Genomic DNA, 23,639 nt, shown 5'->3' on the forward strand with positions numbered 1-23,639 from the left:
AATATTACGTACTCCAAGCCATGCCATCACGTGAATGTTACGCGCATGTTGGTTCAAATTTCGAGCTATCTTGTCCACGTTCTCGTTTCTTGATTTCTTTTTTCCACTCCTCTCATCTGTATCATAATAATAAGTACCTGATCCGCCCATGGAGCAGCTCACGACCTCTCTTGTTCCCCCTCGTCCTTCCAACAAGACTGCTCCGGCCAACTCGACCCAACAGGTGGCTGGCAGTGTTGCAAAACGGTGAGCGCGACCCTCTTCGCCCTTTCAACAGGTGGCTCAAGTCGCTGCTCTTCAGACTTAGCAATGAATTGATGACCTTAATGGTGAGTCGCGGCACATTCGCCGATGAAGAATCCATTCCTCTAATGCCTGTGCAGATGTCTTCGTCACCTGGAATCGTCAGTATTCATCGTTTCGTGACCTATGCCGCTCATCCTCATTCATCTCTAAAGTCTGCTTTTCCGAAGAGTGATGGGAATCTTTTTGAGTGGGTTGGAACAATTGAAGGTGCCCCAGGAACGGTGCGAGTCTTTGTCGCGTTGCTCCTCGTACTCTCCTAATGTATCAGTATTTCAGATCTACGTTGGATTGACATTTAGGATATCTATATCGTTCCCACCAAACTACCCTTACGTAGCACCCACCGTCAAGTTCGAAACACCATGCTACCACCCTAACGTTGATCTTGCAGGAGGTTCGATCTGTTTGGATATTTTGCAGGTCTGTTTACCCACGATTGTAATGAAAAATATACTTGAACCATTCATCCTGTCTATTTAGGATAAATGGTCGGCGGTCTACAGCGTTCAAACCATCCTCATCTCCTTACAATCTCTCCTTGGTGGTAAGTCGATATACTTCCTCAACAGTCGACCCGTATCCTGAATGTCACTCGAGAACCAAATAATGCCTCTCCACTTAACGCTGACGCTGCCTCTCTGTGGAACTCGCCAGAAGGTAAGCCGTGCTTTTTGTCTGCCTCGATGGTCATTTTAACGCCTCTCCACAGAGTATAAGGCTCAGCTGATGCGACACTACCGCCCCATCAAGGACGAATCAACATGATCATGTGTATACCACCTCCCGCACATACCGTGTCGTTTGCTTCATTTTAGCGAGCACTCGACAATGTTTTTCAAGTACCGCTCATGTCCTGTAAAAATCCAGTTCATTACAGTAATAATATACAGGGTTGCATTTTGCATGCATGTCAATTGATGTTACGTAACAACGTGACCTGTCGCTGAGGTCTGATCGTTGTTAACATCCCTGCTCATCAACCTTCCTTGAAACCATCGCCAACGTGATCAGCGCAGGTCGTGCCATCACTCCTTCAAGTTTCTTCAACGTCGTAACGCTTGAACAAAAGCTTTGGTCTTTTATTCTTGCAGAAGTATCTGATTCTTGTACAGCACCAACTGTTTGACCTTGGTTACACGTCGTAATTCTCTCCTTACTTGCGTACTGCATTTGCTGATACTTCCGCAGACGACTCGTTGATACAAAAAATCAAGTAAAGAAACGTAGAAATTCGGACTTGTTTTCCTTGACGGACGACAAATTTTGCTTCTGCTTCCATAATGCCTCGACGATCACCTCCTACTGCGCTGCGTCTTGCTTCAGGACCAACTCCACCCCGAAAGTGAGTATTCTTTACGAAAGTATCGTATGTACGTCTCACTAATGCTGCTTGCAGCACGCCTAAACATACAATGCCATCGGTTCCGCGGCCAGCATTCTACCCTCAAGCAGCTGTCCCACGTGGGCCTTCCCCTACTCCTCGACACAAGAGTAAAGATTGGCTGGTCGCAGAGTTCGGAAAAGGCTATCAACCCATCGATGTGTGGGCAACGCCAGCACCCAAGGTCCGCGGGCCGTGGGATCACGCTGGGTCTATAAGGTTACCTTTTAACGCGGAAAGTCTCCTTGCACCGATGAAGCCTGTAGCGGTGATGTAGAGTAGAGTGTAAGCGAACTTGAACAGCAATCGTGAGCACCGCCAGTGGGTCACTATGAGGATAGCTTAAGTAAGCACAGCCACGAGGCAAGCAAAGGCAAAGAAAATCAGAAATTGCGACCTCTTCCTTATACTTGCTGGAGTGGAATTGGCTCTACTCCTTACCCTTGCCCCCACATTTTTCTTTTCCATTTTTTACGAGTTCTCTTACAAAAGCCTAAGGCTACGTCTCTGCAAGGACATCATGACCAACTCTCCCCCTGATATATCAACTCTCTCCATTTCCTCCCAGCAACGCCTTCACGAACATTACGACTACGAGGGCGGCACCAACAGACAGTATCATTTCGCTACTTCTCCTGGAATTCCTATTCAGTCTCAATATAATCCGCTCACTACTGGTCAATCTCCTTTGAAGAACAAGCCTCTTCGTGGAAGTCTTCCCACAGTGCGTTTCAGCTAGCCGTTTACCGATTATTTTTTCCCTGATCCGTGTTCGTTCTCTCGTGACAGCAATGGCTCGATAACGCTCCAGACAATCGTTCGCTGTCGCCACAAAACAATTCGGACTTTTCTTCCGCTGGCGGGTCCCCTCCTATGAGTCATCTACCCCCTCCAATTCCATCCACGACTACTCCCATCCAGAACCCAGATGACGAGATAATTCCTACTGCCATCGTTATCAAAAATATACCATTCAACGTCAAGCGCGAAACTCTCCTTGATATAATTGTGCGCGATTCTTTACTCATCTAGTTTGTATTGTTGTTGACTCGATTTTGATTGATCACAAAGGCCTCTCTGTCAATTCCTACTCCGTACGCGTTCAATTACCACCTCGACCAACAGGGTGCTTTTCGGGGTCTAGCGTTTGCAAACTTTCGCCAGGCCACGGATGCAGATGCAGTTGTGGCAGCTTTGAACGGATTCGATGTTCAGGGCCGCAAGTTAAGGGTTGAATACAAGAAAGTCCTTCAAGCTAGCGAAAAAGAGCGCATCGAAAGGGAGAAAGCTTTGCGTCGTATGAGGTCGATGCAACTCGAAAAGGAGCAAATTGCTTCGAACACGGTCACTTCACCTGGTGCCTACGAAGACTATGGAACGGTTATCGGGAGTCCATTCTCTCCCCAACGGTCTTTTTCTTCGGGGTCATATCAACAACACCCCCAGTACTCTCCTCCACATCCCTCGACGATGCCCGCTCCATATAACATGAATGCGCCGCCTGCCCCCCCACAAGCTCCCTTATCCCCCGCTCCTAGCTCCGATAAGGGATCCGCTAATGAATTAGACCTGAATGATCCTTCAACTCTGGAAATCTATTCTCGAATCCTTCTCTTCAAAGACGACCGCATGCGCGATGAGCTCGCGTTTTCTAGAAATCTTTCACCAAAACAAAGACGTGTAGTTCATCTAATTGCCCAAAAACTGGGCGTGTATCATTACTCTGTTGGTGAAGGTGATGAACGATACGCCGTTGTGACACGTATCGACCCTAACAGGGTGAGTGTCTCCAGCGTTTACCAGAATTACGCGAAAGCTGATTGATCTCAAATCTGACCACAGCAACAAGCACCTAGGCAACCCACTCTCTCGCGAGCACCTTCCGCATATCTCAATCCTTCTCCCTCACAAGTTCCGGCCCCTGCTTCCTTACGAGTAAAGAAATCTATGCCGGATTTGAAGACGTTACACTCCCAAGCCCCCCGACTTACCTCAAGAGCTTCAAACGGCAACATCCGTGAAGGCTATGCAACAATTGCGTCACCCTCGCGCCGTATCTCGAGCGGCTTTGGATCATTATTTAGCAACGGGAATCCCTTCAGCGGAACATCTGTTCCCCCCGTACCAAGCTTACCTTCGAGTTTACAGAGTAGTGGCGGAGTAAGTAACGGTCATGAAAGTCCCAGTGGTGTTGTCCGACAGCCGCGTGGTCCAGGTCTAGGAGGATTCACTCGACGGGATAGTCGTGTTGGTATCAGCGAAGGCAACCAACCTAGAGGTGTGCTTGACGCTAGAACTTACGAGCCCCTAGAGATCTGATTTTCGGTTCCTATATTCCTGGTCTCTCAGCTCGCTCTGATAGCCTTCAAGGCGATGATGGACGAGGTGATTGACCAATAGTTTAGGCCGCTAACATGTTATGTTTTTCTTTACTGTCTTTCGGCGTGGTCGGCGTTGGGGTCGAACCTTTGAATCCGCCATTACCGTTAGTATGATTTTGTATACTGGTCTTGCCTCTCCAATCCCTTCATATTACTCTCCTTTCATCACAACCTCAAACCAAAGGCTCGCTTTTCCCTTCTCACCGAATTCTACTCCCTCACCTCGCGGATTGTTTGATTTAACATTGCTGCTTCGTATATATCATACCATAGCTGTCTTACATTTCTCAGATTTCACCGCGCCTATTGAACCTATGCTCCTAGTTCTACATACGCTTCTCAGTAAATACTCGTTTTGTATTTATGCACTCCTCATCTTGTGCACTATGCTGTACCTAGTCATGTCGTCTGTAGCGCAGCCACAGTGCTAAACAAGAAATAGAATATGGCGCTATAGGTGTCTCCGGTGAGGAAATTGAGTTAGGCTTATGCTAGTAGCGGCAGAGAACTAGCCAAACGCGCTCATTTCTAGCAACGCGCGTTCGACTCGACTTCCATAGCTAATGTCCTCACCGGCCCTTCAGGCAGCAATTTTCGCTGCAGGAGCCGTTGTCGGTGGAGGAATAACCGCCTTGATAGCAAGCAAGAGACAAAGACCAGCGGACGTTCCCGGGACTCTTCCATCTTCCACTCCCGCATTGTCGACAGTTCCACCTCCACTTCTTGAATTAGGATCTCGTGGAAATGCACAAATTACAAGTGCAGCATCGATTGCCCCATTGGCTGCTACAGTTTTGAAGTATGGTAATCCTGGTGAGTTGGCTTGTTTTTATTTCCCTTCCGGACTGGAAGTTGAACTGAAACACGACTCTGGGAAAGGACCTATTGCGGACCTTATCGTGCGGAAAGCATATGTCGCAGCTTACGACCGTAGACTTCGTCATCCAGCTTGGGTAATGTGTTCGGGATTGACACCAGTGTTCGCTCGGTTGACCGATCTTCTAGACTGCCGAACACTTAACGCTCGCGTCTCTGGGCAAGTCGGCCTTGTTGCCACCATCCCCGACCGAAGAAGCAGGGGACCGAAACAAGTCCTCATTTGTAGAGGACCAATCAATACCTGTTCCATTCCAAGCAAAATTGCAGGACTACTTTAGAAGTGGTTATGATCGCGGTCATATGTGAGTTGGCCCGAATCTTGTCTGATAGCTTTGGTGCAAATACTCCGTTCTTTACAGGGTACCTGCAGCCGACGCAAAATTCTCCCAGGTAACGTTTACGCACGGACGTTCTTTATTGAGTTTTGGCTCAGTCAACATGGTTAAATAGGACGCCATGAATGAAACGTTCCTACTCTCAAACATTGCTCCTCAAGTTGGCGAGGGTTTCAACCGCCACTGTGAGTCTATGATTTACAGGCAACCGTTCGATTCCAAAGTTTTATTGTCTAGATTGGGCTTACCTTGAGGAGTGGTGTCGTCGTCTCACATCCAGCTTTGCGGATGTGTATGTCTTTACGGTCCCACTGTACCTTCCCCACCGTGATCCGGATGGGAAATGGCGTGTTGTATGTCACACAGTCTGTCCATTCATCCAATTCGTATCTCTTACACTTACTTCAGACTCATGAAGTGATTGGTTCACCGCCTAACGTAGCAGTTCCAACCCACTTCGCGAAAGTCATTCTAACCTCAAAACCATCGTCACCATCAAGGCCTGATATCCTTGAACTCGCGACAGGCGCCTTCGTCCTTCCGAACGCTCCGATTCCCGACGACACACCTCTAGAAAAGTTTGCTATGCCTGGTGAGAGACAAATGCGGTGGACCGTTCAAGCCAAATGCTCACTTATGCCCACAGTCGATGCTGTCGAACGAGCTGCCGGTCTTACACTCTTCTCCGAGGCAGTCAAATCGGCGTCAAAGCATATATGTAAATCCACCAGATGTGAAGTTATTGTGCGCCGATTTGATGATGCCAAAAAACGACCGGAGATGCGTCGAGCTATATCTGCCCCCTGATCATGAAATGTTGTTTTTACGACCTTCAATTTCTTGATCGGACGAATACTCGTTATACTATGAAGTCTGACGAGGCGTCCTGAATATCATTTTTCTATCCAATCTTTGATACTCTTTTTCTGTGAAGCGGAGGCTTAATATTATGCTCCAACAGCCCTCAACTTCAGGTGTCGTACGAGGTGCCAGGCCGTTTATGGGTTGTGAGATGTGAATGAAATGGAGTTTTAAGGAAGAATGCCCGAAGGTGCTACGAGCTTGTTGTGAATTGTCTCCGATCAAGGACTGCATGCAATTACTCTTGGAACCGACTCGAGTAGCTCCGACGACCTCCATGCTCAAAAATTCAAGACAACATTTCACTTCAGGGACCACGCCGTGTAATCTATCTTTATATCTATCTATCTTAATATGCATGAGATTCAAAAATGCATTATGAACTTTATTTAACGCCATTATACAAAACGTACCGATAATCTGGCCAATCCCACCAAAGGAAACATTCATTGACTGTATAATCAAGACTAAAACAATGTCTTCAGAAACCTCTTCAGAGATACCTCATCAAAAGGAAGTGCTTCACGATCCAAGCTACCTATCCTCTCATGTCTCAACACAGCCTGCCTAAACCCAAAATACTCTTCTTCAATTCTCTCTTGCACGTACTTCATCATTTCTTTACCTACTTCCTGCTCTCTAAGGTAAATCTTGATTTTCCCCATTGCAGACCGCAGCTCCAGCTCACAGTGCTCTTGAAATGATGCACAGAGTTGTGATGCAGATGCCATCCGCTCTCTTGTCGCAGTGTCTCCCACCGTCTCCAACCATGTTCGAAGAGGTTTGCAAACCGCTTCAGCACAGGTTGAGATGACATTTTCGCATGTCAATCGAATTGACTGGTTTATTAACTGTCGCGGAAATAAGCATGGCAAGCAAAGGGTTGGATTAATGAGTACGAACCCTTCTTGCATCGTCTATCGTTCTTTTCCCGCCTCCATCTGCTCCTGCGAATGAAAGTAAAGACGTCAACGCGTCGGTGACCCCTCCGGCCACGCTTGATTCAACATTTCCTTGACCATTGAGACTTCTGACTGCCGTGCTAGACGTGTCTCGAATACCACCAAGGGCTGTGTTTGACCTAGCTTCTGAGGTCACCTCAAACTGCTCTATTCCAAACCTGCTCAGGACCTCCTTCAATATCAGAAGGTGCCGGAGGAAGAATAAGTATGGGTCTAACAGTAGCGTGGTGGCTATCCGAATTCCAACATCAGTGGGAGAGGGTGAAGGGGAATTGGATGCAGAAGAAAGGATCATGTCTGAGGCAGCTTGAAGCGATCTATGGCATAGAACAATAGCTTCCTCTGCAATATCTTCAAATATCGCCGGCTGCGGACGAAACTGTTTGATTAAGGGATGGAGAATGATATCGTACCATAAACGCACATTCACAAAGTCATGAAGTTGCTCCAACACCCAAACCGTCTTCTTCAAGGTCGGATACCAGGTTTCGCGGTCATTTCCAACTTGATTTCCCTTCAAATCCCACCACTGAGAAATGCTCGCTTTTTCAATTGCGGGTTTCGTATGTGATTCGACAGAGACCAGCAACTTCGCAGGATACATTAAATCCTCCTTCGATGGCACGTAATGCCTAATGTCGCTTTGGATAACAGCTTGAGCCTTGAAGAATAGCCTGGTTTGAGCGTCCTGTAAGATCATCTGCAGGAGATGGCTGATCTGCAATTTTGATCGCTTGACGGGTGCAGACGGAAGCGTATCGTCAACAGTATCCGTATCCACATCTAGAACCATTAACGCTTGTAATACTGTGCACACCTCGCAAAGTGCAGTAAGCCTTGGCTCGTGAAGGATCCGAGGGCGTAGGTCGTCATAAAGATAGTCGCAAAGCGTCTCCAAGTATGCATATAACCGATCTTCTCCTGTAGTGAAAAACTCTCGGAACAACTCAAATTCATCGGTACAGAGTTGTTTGAGGTAGGAGCATCCAGTCCGCGTCTGCAAACAGAAGCATTACAACAACTAAGGCAGATAATAATTCAACTTACCAAATCGACAACATCAAGCTGTGTGTTACTGCTACCCATCTCCACTCCCCTAGTGAGTGATTTTATCTCCTCTCTGACTACGTTGCCAATGATCGCCTTCCTGGTCGCTAAATAGGAGGAATGACATTCAGCCAACAAAGCATCAAGAGTTTCAGGATGCGAAGTCGCCCGCCGTTCTAGTTCGCGAAGAAGTGGAGGAAGTGATGAAGGTGAATGTTGATTTGAATCCGAGGAAGGCTGACGTAGAGATAGTGACAGGAATCGGGTGTATAGAAGATGGTGGGCGGTTTCTTGCGAGAATGACTTATTTTCGGAAAGTCGACGAGTGATGTCGGACGCCATGGCGCGCAGCGAACCGACAAAATACATTTTAATGAGGGTCATGGCGCGTGTTAGGCATTGAGTGAATCGCAGAAGGTAAAGTTCTGCTTCCTTGAACTGTCGCTGTTCAGATATGTTAGGACGAGAGCAAGTGAGACACGTAAAAGTATGAAACATACATGGGACTTGAGATAATCGATACATATGTCGACACGCTCGACCATGTAAAGAAAATCGGACTGTAGCACCAGAGATTCTCCAGGATGATTAAGCATCCTCGTTGCATGGTCGAGTTCTTGAAAATATTCAAGCCGTTGGGAGAGTTCTTCCTCAAGTCGCGTTATCTTATCTCGTTCATCCAAAACGCGCTCACAGCTCTCTTTAAGATTCTTCCCTCCATCTTCAACGGCCTTCCACTCTTTCAACATGCTCTCCACTTCCCGCTCCACGGTCTCAACTCCCTGAACGAGATAGTCACAAGTATCCAGATGATGCGCAACCATGGATACATGAGCTCTGAAATGGGCATCCTGGCTATGGGCAACAGAACGCTCGATGAGCGCGTACCAATCGTAGAATTGTTGCGGGGTTACTATGGGATGTTTAGGTAGGAGACCAGTTTGTTTCGATCTGATAGGGGTGGCCGGACGGGAGGAAGGTAATGAAATTTGGAGTTTTAATGCATTCAACGGGGTGGAAGGCCGCGATGTAGATGGAAGCCCTGCATCTGTATCTGTATCGGAAAATCGAAGAGGTAATGGAGGTTGTTCAGCCGCCTTTTTTACCTTGAGCACGCTCGAGGATTGGACTTCCTCCAACAATGATTTTAATTCCCATTCCTCGAGTGAGGGGATTGCTTGTGTCGGTCTAGCCAGAGTGCCGAAGCCTGGCGTCGTGGTTCGGCGCGTTGCGTTCATGTTGAGGTGGCGGCGACACGGAACCCACTACTGAGGTGCAGTTACGTAAAACTCTCTCTGTTACTTACGCCGACATACCCTCGCGATGTCCCGACCGCTCAACGACGATGAGGTCCTTAATGAGCTCAATAAGATGGTATTTGGACTTCTGTGACACTGTTTTGGTGTGATTAATGTGGATGTTCGTTCGTCCTCAGGTCGCTTTCATCAAACAGGAGGCCCTTGAGAAAGCTAGAGAAATCAGAGTGAAGGCGGACGAGGAATTTGCGATTGAGAAGGCTAGTTCAGTTCAAAATGAGCCGATGTTCGCCTCTCGCTCACATCCCATCCTTTAGGCAAAGTTGGTCAAGCAGGAGCAACAGGCGATCGATGCTCAGTTTGAGAAGAAAATGAAAGGAGCTGAAATCTCACAGAAAATGTAAGTATCTGCCTGTTTCTGTTACTTCTGTGAATGTTTTGACGCTATGCCCTTTACAGTGCGCAGTCAACACTAACGAACAAGTCACGTCTCAAACTTTTGCACCGCCGCGAAGAACACCTTCAAGAGCTGTTCTCGACTGCTCGAGAGGAAGTGCTCAAGTTATCTGAAGATAACAGTCGCTATGTCCAGTTCTTGGAGGATGTTATTGTGCAAGCATTTCTTCGAATTTTGGAAAACTCCATTGTCATCTATGCAAGAGCGAAAGACGTCGATTTAGTCAAACAAGCCTCAGTATCCGCTGCAAAGACATACAAAGAAATCAGTGGCAGGGAGGTTGAGACTCGTGTGGAAGGAAACCTGAATGACGATCTGTAAGTACGTCCTCTCTTTTGGCTTGTACATGATCATTGAATGATGTTCCCTCATATAACAAGTGCTGGGGGAGTGAAACTCGCCAGTAGCACGGGCCGTATCACACTAAACAATACGCTCGATGAGCGCCTTCGCCTGCTGGAAGATAGGGTCAGTAACAGTCATTCGATATATCGCAGCTCGATCCTGAGGAAATTTGCAGATGCTGCCTGAAATCAGGAATGACCTGTTTGGTGCCAACGAGAATCGGAAGTTTTACACATAAGGACTGGATTCACGCCATGAACTTGGGCCGCATAACGATACTTTTGCAATGGACTTGTACCTATGATTTATAACGATTTTCTCGTTACAGTAACTTTAACTTATGAGCAGCTGGTGCAACCACTGTATCGAAGTCATGGTAAGCTCGGACTGTTCCAGGATGGCCGTTTCACTGACAGTTATGAGGGTTTGGATCTGGCGTGCGGCTTCCGTAGAGTTGGGGTCTGCCATACAACGATATGGACACCTCGAGGTACAAGCCCGTCATAGCTATAAAGGTATCTTCAAACAGCCTCTGCTCAGAACCCAGTCGGACCTTTCGGCATTCCCCGCCGCCACTGCTATCTCTCGTACTCCAGCCTGCGAAACGAATTTTCGTTCAGATCAAGTCATATTGGTATTGGCCGATTCACTCCATTTTAGGTGATACTCGGAAACATGCGTTTGCCCCAGTTGTACCCATTCTCTTGTCAGATTCTCACAGGCTAGGAGCCCGCCCATTAGTAGGTACTAAGGTCATTGCCCGCTTTACTGTTGATCGTTGCAAGGCAAGAGAACAACTTTGTGCACGACCGGATCCCTGAGTCCCCCTTCTCAATCAGCAATGGAAATCTCTACTTGCTTTGCCTTGTTTTTCAATCCACAGGTTCCCCCGAAACATGACTAGATACCGGATCCACACCTGAACTATCTGGTATTTATGCAATGGAGACGATCAGGCAAATGAGGAAACGATTGGATGAAATCTATCCCATCGATCTTCAGCTTCGTGTTTCACGGAACCGTCTGAAGCCAAACGCTCGCTTACGGACACCCACGTAAAGGATGCTGTTTTTTCTCGCTTGACTCTCGACTCTGCAACTAGTATAACTTCGGAACAGTCCCTAGCTGCGGGTCTGCCCTCCCGCGAATCTTCGGGAACCCCTGGCAACCCCACATCATTCACAACCATGCGTCCGACCTTGTGTGACTGCGTTCTCCGAAGCGCAAAATATATCGACTCGCCGAAATCGGTTGGGAAAAACATGGCCTTCGGAGGGATGAAGCCTGAACGACGAAAGATCGCGGAAGAGTTCGCTTTTAATCACAGAAGCCAAACCTCGGAAGCGTTATTCAGGACAAAGCGGGGCTGTGAAGTTTTGATCCTAACGCGCTGAGTTTCCTTCTGACGCAGGGTTGGCCGGTTTTCTTTTTATTTGTGTTTTTTTATCAGTCGGCTGATTGTACAATGAAAAGGTCATCAGGGATACATACTATACTGAGTGATAGTAGGTGTTCGGCGACTCCGCTCCTTCTTCCAGACTGCCAGCCTTCTGACTTTTGCCCTCTACATGCTCGCAGAGCATCAGCATATCTCGACCAGGCTGAGATGAAGTCATGCAACGTTGATGAAACGAAAGCACCCTCGTATGAAGATACAAGCGAAATGAAATATAAATATATGAGGGTATCTTGAGCGGTATTACTTATTTTCTGCCTCCATCTGTTACCTCCAGCTGAACCTCTCCAGTTCATAGACACTTTTCGACTGTATCCTCCTGTGTATCCCTGTTCATTTCCTATGGCATCACTGAACCCACATAGTCCATGCAGCTCACGGTGACTATTTCGTAGTATCTCTGAATACTGATGGTCGCCCACCCGGTACTTCTGTCGAGCCCTCGTCAACGCAAACGCGCCTCCCTTGTACGTAGCTGAAAACCGCACGTACATATATCCCATAGAATCCCATTGGATCTGAAGAAAGTCGTAGCCTAGGGTTGCATACAGCGTCTTTTTGATGCATCAACGGAGACCTATGTGGACCAGATCGCTACAACGAAGCATCCTTTCGCTTCTACGTCTGAAGGACCTTCAAATCTTTCACTGTTGCATCAAAACTCTCGCAAGTCTTCCGCTACCTGTAATACACACCATGGAACCAAAGGACGAAATTAAATCGTCACAAGTAGAATCTTATAATGTCTGTCAAGTTCCTTTTGTTTCCCAGTCGAACCGATCTTACACACGACCAGGGTGACCTATGTATTAGGATGGAGTGAATCAACCCTTAGTATGGAACCACCTGGGGTCGAAAGAAGTAAAGAATACGTTGGCGGTGGATTACACAATTGTATGTTAGTAGTCTGAAAGCATATCCTTGACACCTTCCCAGTAATGTTTTGACACAAGAGGTTCGATCTCTTGTTTGGTGAGCCAGGCAAAATCTTTTGTTTTCTCCTTGTCAGGGTGCACTTGACCAGCCATTATGTGAGCCTTGAAGAAGAACGACACCTCCTGACCAATCAGTGAGTGAGTGGAACCAATGATAGAGAAAGAACAAATGTATACCTCTGGTAACGGTGTTCCTTTCGCCGACAACTTGGGCTCGGGTTTGTACATCCCAATCGGACTACGACTCACAATCCACGCATCGATACGCTCTCCACATTGCGCAAACATGTCTCTGTGTGCAGCCTGGAAAGAGGACATCAGAATTATGAAGAACGAGGACATAAGATAGGTCCAAATCATACTTGATGTAAAAGTTCGCCCTTGACGATGTTACCTTGAGGGAAACGCCATAAATCGTTATGATCCTGTAGTAAGAGCCAGACGTTTCGTCTGCCTTTACGGTCCAAACTCTTTGTATCGCGCGCTGTATCAGACGGGTGAACCCTAGGCATCATCTCCTCATTCTCTCCTTCCTGCTCAGCCAGTTGCTCCGCCGCCGCTTGATTAGCTGCTGCCTTCTCCCTGTCTAATTCATCTTCTACACCAAATGTCGGACCAAAGGCTATCTTCTCGCGCTTACGTTCCTCTATGTTGAACCGAGTTTCTAATATAGAGCCTTGCTTGAAGTAAAAGTCATATGGGAACGGATTGTGCAAAGCACGGCGTATACGCGCTTGGTAGGAATAATAAGCGCGTTCAAAGGGTGTCGGTGAGCGGGTGAGGATAGGTGAGCGGTTAAGGAGGATAGAAGTTCCGATTATTGGCTTGAAAGTTTTGGTATTGGTGTAATTGAGGACTGGAGGAGGGGAAGTTGAAGGAGCATGGGTAGCCAGTGTTCTGCTGCAAAAGCGAGCTTTTGTGTAGAAACCTGAGAATGATGATTTAAAACAAAGATTTTCAAAGAAACGCACCGTTCAGTTGCGCTCTACATAACGACGACATTGAGGACATGCCTCTGAGCTTTTTTTTTCCACCCGTAATTTCCTGGCCGTATTCAGAAATCAGGTGATCGAAAGAAATTTATTCCATTTTTGGAAGACACTCTTTGGAACTCCGCCGTTAACCTCCTCACCAGTCCTCAGTGACAATGTCTGTCTCTCTAGTTTCTAATTCTTATCTCGATGAAACTTCCTCTAAGATCAGATCAAAGCCAGTGCCTTGGGAGGTATGTTGGTCGTTGTGGTCGTCGATGACTTCCTATCATCTAGTTTGTATTCCTAGGGTTACCAACGCGCCGATCTCGTTACTTCCGAGGACCTCGCTCTCATTAAGAAGGTCGACAGACAACCCAAAGCCAAAATAGAGTCTCTTCTTCTCTCTGACGGACGGACATATGCCCTCCTATATCTCCGTCTTCTGAAGAAACTGCAACGGCTCGATACCATGCAATCTATCTTGGTTCTTATCGCAGATGCGCTTGCGGGTACGAGCTCTGATGATTTATATGTGGGTAGAATATGACCTTGCCTTCGATAGATCATGATGAACGTATACCACTTTTCACCAGAACCGCTGAAACCGATCCAGAACTGCCATATGTACCCCTTCTACGGTACGACCATGACATTCGCTTAACCTTTCGTAGTGTTGAGAACTCGCTCTTGATCAGGACCCTTGACATGCAGGATGAATTCTTACAATTGAAAGCAGCACAGATTCTCACTGTTCTACTTTGGTAAGGCAAACGCGATCCACAGTGTTCATCGCGTTTAAATATCACATAGCTCTGAGCCTCGACCACTACCACCGCGCCTGCTCCAGCCTTTCTTGAATATTCTTGCGACAATGGTCCAGTCCTCTTCGGCACATAAACACGACGTTGGTGTTCAATGTCTTGAGGCCCTCCTTGCTCGGCCAGAATGCCGACAAGCAGTTTGGGCTATTCCGGGTATCATAAAAGGGTTCGTTCCACTCTTACATTATGTCTGGGAACCACTCTTACGGATTCATAGATTTATTGATATACTCAAAAGCAAGCCCGGTCCTCAGATGAGCTATCAAGTAGCATTCTCGTTGTGGCTCCTATCCTTTGAGCAGAATGTCGCGGAAGATATCAACAAGTCAGCACAGTGTGTTCCTCACCCGCCTTACCGACCTGACCTCTCCATCCAATTAGGAAGTTTGACATTATACCCCTTCTGGTTTCTGTGGCACAAGAAGCAGTGAAAGAGAAGGTGATCCGAGTGATCGTAGCAACCTTCCGAGTATGTTTCTTCAACTCCCCTCCTGAGTTGCGTGATTTCACCTGTTCGTGGGGTAGAACCTTGTTACCAAAGCACCCAATGCCAACCTCCCTGCCATGCTTGTCGCTCAGCTCCTACCGTTTGTCAAGAACCTTTGTGCGCGGAAATGGAGCGATGAGGATATCGTAGAGGACGTCCAATTTCTGCGGGATGAGCTTGCTGCCAACTTCCAAAGTTTAACGTGTGCTTTCATCTTAATGGACTCTTCGCCTCTTTCTCATCCGTCGTGATTCAGAACCTATGACGAATATACGTCCGAGTTGGCATCTGGACACCTCTCATGGACGCCCGTTCATGAGTCGGATGATTTCTGGAAGGAGAACGTGACAAAACTGAATGATAAGGACTATGAGCAACTCAAGTGTGTTTATTCGTATCTCGCAAAGCACGAAATTGATACACGACTCTTTAGGATTCTCATTCGGTTATTGAAGGAATCTTCAGACCCCAACGTCTTGGCCGTTGCTGCTCATGACATCGGACAGTATGTGAAGCACTATGAGAGAGGAAAGAAGTACGTATGTCGTTCTCGTGTGTTGTACTTGATCTGATCGGCTCCCCTCTCCAAAGGCCTGTAACTGATCTAGGGGCGAAGGCGAAAGTGATGGAGTTGATGACCCATGAGAATGCGGATGTTCGCTACCGTGCACTGATGTCTGTTCAGCTACTTGTCAGTCAGCCTTGGGTATCTGTCTGAACTGCTAGCGTATTCTTCCGTCCACCGGTTATTTCGTTTATCATACTTCTAGACGACCACGCCACGATTATCATACCAGAATTACTCGGACTTATCGTACAAACACCACAAGGCGATGTAATTTACACCAACGACATAACCACATTCACTTCCTCCATTTGCCATTCTTGGCATTCCTTCGATGAAGAACACTGGGGGTTTACATTCTAGGATCCGGTGGTTAAGCTCGCACCCGCACACTACTCTCGCGTTATACAATGACTCGGATGCTATGGGCATGAGCGAAAGGATGAACATTTGAACGTTCAGAGGAGGATGGCAAAATTATTTCTGTTGCCGGTTCTCAAAACCGTTTTCTTCTTGAACCGTTCTGGAACATTGCATCCATTTTGTGAGTGAGCAGATTTTCGAAAGAGCCAGTAAACCATCTTTCCACCGGCTTTCCACTTGTTGTGAACTTCCTCAAAGCCGATGAAGGTCATGAGGGCTCTAAAGTGGTCGAAATCCATATATCGGGAGTTCGTGATACATGGAAGGGGTAGCTGGAGTGTAATTCTCAGATGTATGGACTGAAGCTCGAATCATTGCATTGAACATACTGCGACAAAGAGGAAACCACCGGGGACAACCATGTTATGCGCAAGATGTAGCATTTTCCCTGATTGGCCATGGAATGCTTCCTGTCAACATAAATCCAATGACAAGTAAATTCAGCACGAAACTCACCTCTATCGAATACGTCTGGCACAAAATTCAAAACAAGACTTAAACTGAGGATATCCCACTTCCCTGCATTTTCTATTTCATCCATAAGTAGAAAATCTTGCTCTAGAATTGAGGGATGACGGGAATTCAGATCTATCGGTGCCGTTTCAATCCAAGAGCTACATGAGTGATAGTTGTCGGGTTTCAATGCGCCTACTTCCAATAATCTACAGCCACGAAACTTCGTCGAGAATCATTGACATCGATTACAGTGGGCACTCACTTGAATTTTTTCTCCGACTTGTGCAGCCCAGCGGCCTTCAACCATTGAATCAGCACTCTTTCACTCCCTCCTCCGCGATCGCTGCCTTGACCGATAGTAGACATTCTTTGATAGCTATTGAGACCCCCCATTTCATCGATCTCATTCTGAATCTCAGCTAGCTCCTGGACGGTGTTCGCGTTTGCATTTTCGTTGTCGATTCCGATGAGTTTGTTTCGGAGTTGGGATTGTCGTTTCAGTAAAGTATGAAATCTCCGTATGACCACGCGGCTGCTTTCAGGTGTACTAGATGTAGTTGAGGACTTTGAACTTGTTATCGGGGTCTTCCTTTTACGAACTTTGGGCATAGAACAAGGAGCGCTCGGAAGAGGAGGACGCCGACGATTAAAAAACAGTGAGCGAATTAGGACCAGCGAAAAGACGTGCTATTCACCCCAAACAGGCTCTTACCAACCACGACTGTACATTTTCTCAATTGTTTGATTAACAAACCGTTTTTAGGTTTGTTTCTATACCCCGGGTCGAATATTGGTTCATAATTGCGCTACAATTTCGCATTCAGCTGTAAAGTGGGTGACTTCGATACTACTAGTACTATCAGAAAATATCGAAGTACGACATCGGACAGATTGCCCTGGGGTGGCAGACATGTCAGAACATTTGTGTCAGACTGATATGCCGCGCGAAAACTTTGCAAGCGCGTAGAAACTATTTAGAGACTACATCTCGTGCTTCAATTATACTATACCTTGGAGATAGATTCAACGATGTCACAGTCATGGTGAGGAGAGATAGGCTGAAGAAGGTTTTGTATCCATTCTCGACCGTCGGCGCTATCGATACTGAGTTTAGAGCGTTCAGACATCGATAACAAGTCGATGCTGTGAAGACGCCGACGGTGAGGGGATCAAGAGAAAAAATTAAAATGAGCGTGTCGAGGTAATTATAAGGTGGCGCAGCGACGCGTACACTTGACCTTACCTGAGAGCCGTCGTCGGCAACTGGTCGGACATCGAATATTTTTGATGGTGGGAGTTTCCCTGATGAGATAAATCTACGTAATTGTTAAGTAATGTCACCCGTGACCGTCTGTGCACTCACACTTATCCATGACCCAGATACGGAGACTACCCCAGATCGATCTTGCTACCCTTCTTGCATCCCCCAATCCTCATGTCGACCTCAAACTCGATGTTTACGAAAAGGAAACAAAGGGTTTCTTGAAGGCAGTCTCCACCTACAAGAATAATTCGATCGCTCAAATATCGGAACTTCGCGAAAGAGGTGCCGCAGAAAGGAAAAAATTGCAGGAAAAAGCCCAGGCAATAGAGGCAGAAACGAACAACTGTAAAGTTCTTGAGATAGAACTCAATGAAAGTGCGTAGAGTGATGGTTCCCCCATTATCCGAATCTGACATAGCTATGATCCAGTCCTAGCAAAGGAACACGCTGAAAGGAGAGAAGCTGAGGCATCCGTTGCAAAGCGAAAGCGTGAATTGGCTGTGCTGAATGAAAGATGCTCTTCGATGGACGTACAGATTGAAGAGTATAGAGCAATCGTGGCGAATCTTCGACGAGGCAAGCGTTTGAATCGTCAGTCGTCGATTGCTACTCACGAATGACGACTAGAGCGTAGCAAAGAACGTACAACGCTCACCTCGTACGCTGCTCGCATATCGCCAGAGTTGGAGGTGTGCCAGACGCTGTTAGCTTGCGTGGTTGAAGGAGTAGAAAAAGACCAATTACTCATACGCTTCACTCATATCGATGATTCAGATTTGGAGCGCGAGTTTAGTTTTATTCTTGACGTTGCTCAGCCCTCGATTTACAAAGGTATAAAATTTGTGTTACCTCTTCAAGGCAGACACTAACCTGATCGCTTTTTAAGTCCTAACAACCTCTCCACCGTTGCCAGTTCTAGCGTCATTGGTGGATAACCTCAATGCATCGGGGGATATCTATGGGTTCATTATCCGGATAAGGGAAGCGTTCGACAAACTAGCTAACGAGAACAACTAATTATTTGGTGAGCACTGGACGATGATGTCTGTCATTTATACGAGATTGAATAATTCTACAGGAACCGGAGCATCAAAGACATTCCCAGCCCTCCTGTATGCCCTCTCTCACTCGCCATGCGGCTTCCGGTCCTCCTAGCCATTCGATGACCCTCTGTTCATCGTTATTCTCTGCACCTTCATCAAGGACATCTACATTTCCCTTACCCCACAAGGCCAAAACTGCCCACCCTACAATTATCATACCTGGAGGCCTCTGTTCCCCAAGACTGTCCAAAGCCTTTACCACGTCTCTAAGTGTCGACTCGAGCACTCTCTGATCAGGCATTGAAGCTCGCTCGATAATAGCTGTCGGGGTATGTGGCGGATAAGCCTTTCCTGTCCGACGTCTGTCCGTTTCTGCCTGTGGTTCTGATAATGAGGAGACCACTCCCGACAACCGTGCGACGCCCATCAGGATAACCAAAGTCCTACTCCGTTCATATCCGGGAAGTTGTACTTCTTTTCCCTTCCGGCCAACTCCTGTACACAAAAACAAGGATTCGGCTGCGCCGCGTTGGGTGACAGGTATACCAGCGAGGGTTGGCCCAGCGATCGCAGAGCTGACACCGGGAACCACGATTGGCTCAAATCCTCGCTCACGGAAGTAGAGTACCTCCTCCCCGGCTCGGCCGTACACGACTGGATCACCCTGCTTTAGCTACGGCAGTTCATCAGAGGATTGACCAAAGAAAATTGACACGAACTCACTCTGACTACTGTCAAGCCTCGCCTAGCTGCGTCCACTGCTACTTCCATCATCTCATTTTGAGCGCCTTCCGCGTTGCCTGGGAATTTTTTCGCAATCCGGATCTCTACGTTCGATGGTACAAGTGCGAGGATTGCGTCCGGAACGAGCTTGTCTGATAACACCAAATCCGCTAGTTTGGTCAACGCAGTGTGAGTAGCAAGGGTGAGGAGGGATGGGTGTCCGGGCCCAGAACCAACAAGAAGGATACGGCCGGGGGTGCGGAATCTGAGGGAATGCATAGACGACGCGGGAATCGATGCTAACTCCGATCCTGGGCTTTCTTCTCGACCACTCCCCGAGAGGATAACCCGAATTTCTCCGTCTGTCAATCTTGATAGCTTCTGTAACGACCAGTACTCGCTGATTTGGGCAACCCATTTCATACGTCGCACTGCAATCTCGGCGGTAGTCTCCCCTCCATCTCGTTGAGGGACGGGCCTGTTTGGTGTCGACACACCACTATCTTCATAACAATCCTCGCCCGGCACTGCATCCCCCGAATTACTGCCTCTTGTGAGCGAGAGGTTGTCCCTGGCAAGCTCACGCATCCTTCCCACTCTCTCTACAGCAAGACCCACGTCCTTGGGTAGCTTGGAGACGATATCCCTTCGAACTCGTCCAGCCAATCGGCACCCCTGGCCATTAGTTGTAACACCGACCTGTAGGGGGGTTTTTGAACCAGAAGAGCCTTCAAATCGATGGGTGGAAGTGAACGAGAAGTCGCACAGATCTGGTATATCGGTCGTGTTCACCAAAATGTTTCTAGCCTTGCATAGTTTATAGATTCTCTCTGCTGAAAGCCGAGAACGTCTTGTTGGTGATCCTGAGATAGTGTCCGTGATGCAAATAAAGCTAATGTTCTTGTCGGTAGTCAGCAGAAAGTCTTCAATCCCTTCTATATCTCTGTCCTCTGCTGTGTTCGTGTCGGAGCCCGGCAACGTATTTAAATCAATAATCGTCAGCTGTCCGTGGTCTGCCCTCCATTGAAGCTCATCGCACGCCGCTTGTTTCCCTCCCCTCGAGATGACGATCACCCTAGAGTCTGCTTCCAGAGCAGAGAAAGCGCGAGAAGCGGCGAGAGGACCAGATCCAAGTAATACTGTAGTTTTCTCTCTGAGTCGGAAGGACAGAATCAATGAGGCACCAGATTGAGGGGTTGGAAATCTCATTATACGAGAAGAAAGTCAAGGAGATTATCCACTCGGTTTTAGTTCCTCAGCTGCATTTCTATCCCTTGGAGTCGTCATTCTGAGCACATACTGTTACTTATTACTATTAGAGGGTCGAAAATAGAAACACGTGATATCGTGAGAGCCTCAATTCAGCTCCATTTTCTCTAACAACCGTCGTTGTCTTAAGGCAAATGCAGCTGGTCGACAACGACACAGTACGTGCGGATTGTTATATTACGCCGAACTATTCTGACAAATCGCCTTAGTTTCTCAAACGGCTGGCTGCATTGTTTGAGGATTCGAAAAACCAAGGCTCAATATGGCTAACACATAAACGATGTAAGTAAACCTCGCTCTAGGCAATCGCCACAAGCTCACCGATTTACAGTGACCTATGAAGATGATGTGAACATGGAACCAAAGGATGAATCTGAAGAATCTGAATATCCGTGTCTGATTCGTGTGACAGGTGGAGGCGAGGTGAAATTCTCGACACGAGTGCGTAACAGTTTAATGGCAGTATCAGTCAAAGAGTCTGACGAACCGTTAGGTTGTATCTAGCCAGCTTCCGCACTTCCAACGTGAATATGGGACTCTCTTGAAGGCATCGATGACGACTCTCCGTAAACGGGATAAGAAACGAGAGAAACAACGTGCAGAGCAGGTAGCCCTTCGAAAAAAACGCTTAAATGAGCCTGTTGTGGTCGATGGTGCCAAACGTGGAAAAGGCCGAAGCAGACGACAAAGACAAATGAAGGCTGCTGTGAAGCAGCAAGAAGCACTGCAGCACGCCAAGGCACGCGAGGAGGCGAAAGCGAAGGCTACCACAGAGACGTCGTAACCTTCTCGAATTTTTTGTTGTCCTCGTGTGCATCCAACCACCACGTAGATGCTATCCCGATGTTTATTCATGTATTTTAACGCGCATCATAATGTACATAACCTTCTAAAGTCGCTCACGAAACCCACACCTCCGCCACCACGTCCCAATCCTTCAAGATCTGCGGCTCCGATGATCCGAAAGCTTTCAGCTCTGAAAGCCGATCATTGGTCTTTTCTCTGGTTGCATACGTTTCCTCTGTAAGCAATAAACGGAGACCACCCACGTTATGGAAACCTTTGCGTAGGGGCACGAAAGATAGCTCAAAATTGTGAGTTGCGTACACCCTCGATTGGACTGGATTCTCTGGAGGGTCGCCGTTATGGGGATCAGGCCTCTCTTCTGTAAGTTCAATAAATGGCAGACTCATTGCAGACGATCCTGCGAAAGTGACTCCACCCGTCACTTGACGGCGCTTAGGGTCGTCTGGGTCGTAGTGTGGGAAGGGAAGTGCAGTACCTTTATCTGCGCTTGTTCGAGGGGTGGTTTCACCGTCGTTCTGGGTAAAAGTGACCTGGGTTCTCGATGACGATGATGCCAACTTTTGATAAGCCAAGGCATAGTTGAAGGTCGAATAGACTGGGGAGGGAGTCGAATAACCAGGTGAAGCTGCCTTCGGGGTAGAAGCTTCCAGAGGTGGCTTTGAGCTAGTTACTGCGTTGATATCATGTTGCGCAAAGGTGTGCTGTAAAATCAGTGCGAGCCTAATATTCTGCCCTCGCCGCTCAGGCGGAAGCAAGGACGACAATATCAGTGTAAACGAAATCGAAAAGGCATCCCCCACGCAGATCGAGTCCCGAGGTATATCTCGGACCACAAGATTGGCCTCGATATTAGTCGAATGCGGTTGTTCAGGGGGGATCGGGGGAGGTGGGGGGGATTGCGTGCGTGTCGAGACAATGGATTGTGTCCTATTTCGGAGTGGGAGGGGAGAAGAGGGCCGCTGGTTGGAGATCGGTGTGGGTGAAGATGGGCGAGATTGAGGTAGCTGCGGAGACCTTGGCCGTGTGGGCGTAGACGAGGGCACAGCTCCTCTCTTCAGATAGAGAGGAAGAGCTGACGCCGGGGTTTGCGTCGGCTGCGGAGGTAGAGGTATTCTCCGAGAAAGCATGGAAGTCAACAACCGCCCGGGTTCACCGAAAGAAGAACGCCATGAAAGGTCAAGCCGCCCTAAAGGAAGGGTGGTTCCAGGTGCATGAATGATTGGCTCCAAAGGAGTCACAGTCGGACTCAAGGTGTAGATGTACTGGCGCATATCCTGTGGTTGCATTAAAGCGATCGATCCCGAAAACAACCCTCCGCTCTCATGCTCTTGATTCGCTGACTCGGTTTCCTGAACATTCCATTCTTCAACTGCTTCAAATCGCAAACGTTCAAACCAGATTGGGTCAGGAGCAGTGTTCTGTATGTGAACCTCCAGAAAAATTTTCTCTCTTTCTTCAGGTCGCGATAGTGCAGAAGGTGATCTCGGTGTATGGACTTTTGTCTTCACGAATAGTGGGTTTGTGACCTGTACATGAATGCGACGTCAGTCGGTGCATTTTCACCAAAGAGGTGATTCGTCTGCGCACCACAAACTTGTAGAACTTTCTGAATGACACAATGCTAGGATCACTTCCGTCTTCTGGAATGACAGAACTGTGTTGAATGTTCGGCGTGCGATAAGAAACTGTGCACCCCAATACATGCTGCCCCAGTTCCTTTATTTCGTGGTGGACAACATCTTCTAGCGTATCTCCCGAAGATAAACGGAAGTTGGGTCCTCCAAACTCTGCCAATGTCAGCTTCGACGTGGCGGTTTGCATCTCGACCTTTAAGGTGGTTGCCTCAACATCTGCAGCGGATTCATTATTAACCGAGAGACAGCTGGAAAACGTCTCCCCAAGTTGAATGGACCCAAAGGACGAGGGTAATGTTAAGAGTTCAGTAGCATGTGTAAGATCCCTTAACGTCTTCGGATGTCCTGGAAGCGGTGCTTTGCCTTGGAGGGACAAAATTGATTGAGTCGAATGCACCGAGAAAGAGGGTGACGACGAGTAGAAGGGCTGCCATGCACTAGCAATGGCTGGCCGCTACGAATGCTGTCAGTTGAAGGGGCGACTAATTGGGATAGCTAACAAACCGACACTCGCATAACTTTGAGGGAAAGTAGATGTGCTGTTGAGCCATTTGTTGAAGCCATGGTGGTGT

General features: G+C 47.6%; 13 protein-coding genes across 14 annotated transcripts; 8 read left to right on the top strand and 5 right to left on the bottom strand.

Annotated features, from left to right (window-relative positions):
* Nucleotides 1-148: 148 nt before the first annotated feature.
* E1B28_008551 (uncharacterized protein) lies at nt 149-1,071 on the top strand (the record flags this gene model as incomplete). The annotated part of the gene is made up of 7 exons (XM_043153368.1): nt 149-246; nt 302-329; nt 384-527; nt 583-726; nt 787-850; nt 904-963; nt 1,016-1,071. 7 exons carry the CDS (start codon nt 149-151, stop codon nt 1,069-1,071), a joined length of 594 nt encoding a protein of 197 aa, XP_043008652.1.
* A 515-nt stretch (nt 1,072-1,586) lies between these two features.
* Nucleotides 1,587-1,964, top strand: E1B28_008552 (uncharacterized protein; the record flags this gene model as incomplete). The annotated part of the gene is made up of 2 exons (XM_043153369.1): nt 1,587-1,648; nt 1,703-1,964. 2 exons carry the CDS (start codon nt 1,587-1,589, stop codon nt 1,962-1,964), a joined length of 324 nt encoding a protein of 107 aa, XP_043008653.1.
* A 120-nt stretch (nt 1,965-2,084) lies between these two features.
* E1B28_008553 (uncharacterized protein) lies at nt 2,085-4,520 on the top strand. Its single transcript, XM_043153370.1, has 4 exons — nt 2,085-2,411; nt 2,477-2,695; nt 2,759-3,466; nt 3,530-4,520. The coding sequence occupies exons 1-4, from the start codon at nt 2,208-2,210 to the stop codon at nt 4,004-4,006; spliced, it is 1,608 nt and encodes a 535-aa protein (XP_043008654.1). The 5' UTR covers nt 2,085-2,207; the 3' UTR covers nt 4,007-4,520.
* Nucleotides 4,521-4,631: 111 nt separating this feature from the next.
* E1B28_008554 (uncharacterized protein) lies at nt 4,632-6,089 on the top strand (the record flags this gene model as incomplete). The annotated part of the gene is made up of 8 exons (XM_043153371.1): nt 4,632-4,881; nt 4,948-5,021; nt 5,074-5,249; nt 5,307-5,337; nt 5,398-5,467; nt 5,520-5,635; nt 5,691-5,874; nt 5,929-6,089. 8 exons carry the CDS (start codon nt 4,632-4,634, stop codon nt 6,087-6,089), a joined length of 1,062 nt encoding a protein of 353 aa, XP_043008655.1.
* A 521-nt stretch (nt 6,090-6,610) lies between these two features.
* E1B28_008555 (uncharacterized protein) lies at nt 6,611-9,390 on the bottom strand (the record flags this gene model as incomplete). Its single annotated transcript, XM_043153372.1, has 5 exons — nt 6,611-6,994; nt 7,047-7,472; nt 7,530-8,102; nt 8,153-8,596; nt 8,653-9,390. 5 exons carry the CDS (start codon nt 9,388-9,390, stop codon nt 6,611-6,613), a joined length of 2,565 nt encoding a protein of 854 aa, XP_043008656.1.
* An 85-nt stretch (nt 9,391-9,475) lies between these two features.
* E1B28_008556 (uncharacterized protein) lies at nt 9,476-10,448 on the top strand (the record flags this gene model as incomplete). Its single annotated transcript, XM_043153373.1, has 6 exons — nt 9,476-9,526; nt 9,588-9,668; nt 9,726-9,808; nt 9,868-10,182; nt 10,246-10,333; nt 10,386-10,448. 6 exons carry the CDS (start codon nt 9,476-9,478, stop codon nt 10,446-10,448), a joined length of 681 nt encoding a protein of 226 aa, XP_043008657.1.
* Nucleotides 10,449-12,428: 1,980 nt separating this feature from the next.
* On the bottom strand, nt 12,429-13,647 carry E1B28_008557 (uncharacterized protein). Its single transcript, XM_043153374.1, has 4 exons — nt 13,573-13,647; nt 12,964-13,514; nt 12,779-12,904; nt 12,429-12,724 (listed from the first exon to the last, which is right to left on the bottom strand). The coding sequence occupies exons 1-4, from the start codon at nt 13,610-13,612 to the stop codon at nt 12,566-12,568; spliced, it is 876 nt and encodes a 291-aa protein (XP_043008658.1). The 5' UTR covers nt 13,613-13,647; the 3' UTR covers nt 12,429-12,565.
* Nucleotides 13,648-13,719: 72 nt separating this feature from the next.
* Nucleotides 13,720-15,791, top strand: E1B28_008558 (uncharacterized protein). The gene is made up of 10 exons (XM_043153375.1): nt 13,720-13,826; nt 13,883-14,084; nt 14,138-14,213; nt 14,271-14,336; nt 14,386-14,562; nt 14,614-14,721; nt 14,778-14,865; nt 14,922-15,085; nt 15,140-15,418; nt 15,475-15,791. Exons 1-10 carry the CDS (start codon nt 13,749-13,751, stop codon nt 15,599-15,601), a joined length of 1,365 nt encoding a protein of 454 aa, XP_043008659.1. The 5' UTR covers nt 13,720-13,748; the 3' UTR covers nt 15,602-15,791.
* Nucleotides 15,792-17,033, bottom strand: E1B28_008559 (uncharacterized protein). 2 transcript variants are annotated; one of them, XM_043153376.1, is made up of 4 exons: nt 16,590-17,033; nt 16,328-16,533; nt 16,201-16,259; nt 15,792-16,143 (listed from the first exon to the last, which is right to left on the bottom strand). In XM_043153376.1, the coding sequence occupies exons 1-4, from the start codon at nt 16,934-16,936 to the stop codon at nt 15,907-15,909; spliced, it is 849 nt and encodes a 282-aa protein (XP_043008660.1). In that variant the 5' UTR covers nt 16,937-17,033; the 3' UTR covers nt 15,792-15,906. The 2 variants fall into 2 exon arrangements, with proteins under 2 accessions (XP_043008660.1, XP_043008661.1); XM_043153377.1 differs by having other exon boundaries at nt 16,201-16,533.
* A 665-nt stretch (nt 17,034-17,698) lies between these two features.
* E1B28_008560 (uncharacterized protein) lies at nt 17,699-18,608 on the top strand (the record flags this gene model as incomplete). The annotated part of the gene is made up of 4 exons (XM_043153378.1): nt 17,699-17,966; nt 18,021-18,167; nt 18,219-18,422; nt 18,478-18,608. The coding sequence occupies 4 exons, from the start codon at nt 17,699-17,701 to the stop codon at nt 18,606-18,608; spliced, it is 750 nt and encodes a 249-aa protein (XP_043008662.1).
* Nucleotides 18,609-18,680: 72 nt separating this feature from the next.
* Nucleotides 18,681-20,654, bottom strand: E1B28_008561 (uncharacterized protein; the record flags this gene model as incomplete). The annotated part of the gene is made up of 2 exons (XM_043153379.1): nt 19,358-20,654; nt 18,681-19,307 (listed from the first exon to the last, which is right to left on the bottom strand). Exons 1-2 carry the CDS (start codon nt 20,564-20,566, stop codon nt 18,681-18,683), a joined length of 1,836 nt encoding a protein of 611 aa, XP_043008663.1. The 5' UTR covers nt 20,567-20,654.
* A 59-nt stretch (nt 20,655-20,713) lies between these two features.
* Nucleotides 20,714-21,542, top strand: E1B28_008562 (uncharacterized protein). Its single transcript, XM_043153380.1, has 4 exons — nt 20,714-20,784; nt 20,836-20,908; nt 20,958-21,067; nt 21,120-21,542. The coding sequence occupies exons 1-4, from the start codon at nt 20,761-20,763 to the stop codon at nt 21,408-21,410; spliced, it is 498 nt and encodes a 165-aa protein (XP_043008664.1). The 5' UTR covers nt 20,714-20,760; the 3' UTR covers nt 21,411-21,542.
* Nucleotides 21,526-23,631, bottom strand: E1B28_008563 (uncharacterized protein; the record flags this gene model as incomplete). The annotated part of the gene is made up of 3 exons (XM_043153381.1): nt 21,526-22,959; nt 23,021-23,521; nt 23,572-23,631. 3 exons carry the CDS (start codon nt 23,629-23,631, stop codon nt 21,526-21,528), a joined length of 1,995 nt encoding a protein of 664 aa, XP_043008665.1.
* Between the last annotated feature and the right edge of the window lie 8 nt (nt 23,632-23,639).

The sequence above is a fragment of the Marasmius oreades genome, chromosome 5, assembly GCF_018924745.1.
Source record: "Marasmius oreades isolate 03SP1 chromosome 5, whole genome shotgun sequence".
Lineage (NCBI taxonomy): Eukaryota > Fungi > Basidiomycota > Agaricomycetes > Agaricales > Marasmiaceae > Marasmius > Marasmius oreades.

Bases quoted from the DNA above. Each gene is read 5' to 3' on its own strand.
- E1B28_008557 (XM_043153374.1), bottom strand. From the start codon at position 13,612: ATGTCCTCAATGTCGTCGTTATGTAGAGCGCAACTGAACG. The intron at 13,515-13,572 runs GTGCGTTTCTTT...TCTACACAAAAG, and splicing joins ATGTAGAGCGCAACTGAACG to CTCGCTTTTGCAGCAGAACA. The intron at 12,905-12,963 runs GTATGATTTGGA...TCCTCTTTCCAG, and splicing joins AGGGCGAACTTTTACATCAA to GCTGCACACAGAGACATGTT.
- E1B28_008559 (XM_043153376.1), bottom strand. From the start codon at position 16,936: ATGCCCAAAGTTCGTAAAAGGAAGACCCCGATAACAAGTTCAAAGTCC. The intron at 16,534-16,589 runs GTGAGTGCCCAC...TCGTGGCTGTAG, and splicing joins AAGTCGGAGAAAAAATTCAA to ATTATTGGAAGTAGGCGCAT. The intron at 16,144-16,200 runs GTATGTTCAATG...ATTACACTCCAG, and splicing joins GTGGTTTCCTCTTTGTCGCA to CTACCCCTTCCATGTATCAC.
- E1B28_008562 (XM_043153380.1), top strand. From the start codon at position 20,761: ATGCAGCTGGTCGACAACGACACA. The intron at 20,785-20,835 runs GTACGTGCGGAT...AAATCGCCTTAG, and splicing joins AGCTGGTCGACAACGACACA to TTTCTCAAACGGCTGGCTGC. The intron at 20,909-20,957 runs GTAAGTAAACCT...ACCGATTTACAG, and splicing joins ATGGCTAACACATAAACGAT to TGACCTATGAAGATGATGTG.
- E1B28_008558 (XM_043153375.1), top strand. From the start codon at position 13,749: ATGTCTGTCTCTCTAGTTTCTAATTCTTATCTCGATGAAACTTCCTCT. The intron at 14,085-14,137 runs GTACGAGCTCTG...TGCCTTCGATAG, and splicing joins TATCGCAGATGCGCTTGCGG to ATCATGATGAACGTATACCA. The intron at 14,563-14,613 runs GTTCGTTCCACT...ACGGATTCATAG, and splicing joins ATTCCGGGTATCATAAAAGG to ATTTATTGATATACTCAAAA.
- E1B28_008553 (XM_043153370.1), top strand. From the start codon at position 2,208: ATGACCAACTCTCCCCCTGATATATCAACTCTCTCCATTTCCTCCCAG. The intron at 2,412-2,476 runs GTGCGTTTCAGC...CTCTCGTGACAG, and splicing joins TTCGTGGAAGTCTTCCCACA to CAATGGCTCGATAACGCTCC. The intron at 3,467-3,529 runs GTGAGTGTCTCC...ATCTGACCACAG, and splicing joins CACGTATCGACCCTAACAGG to CAACAAGCACCTAGGCAACC.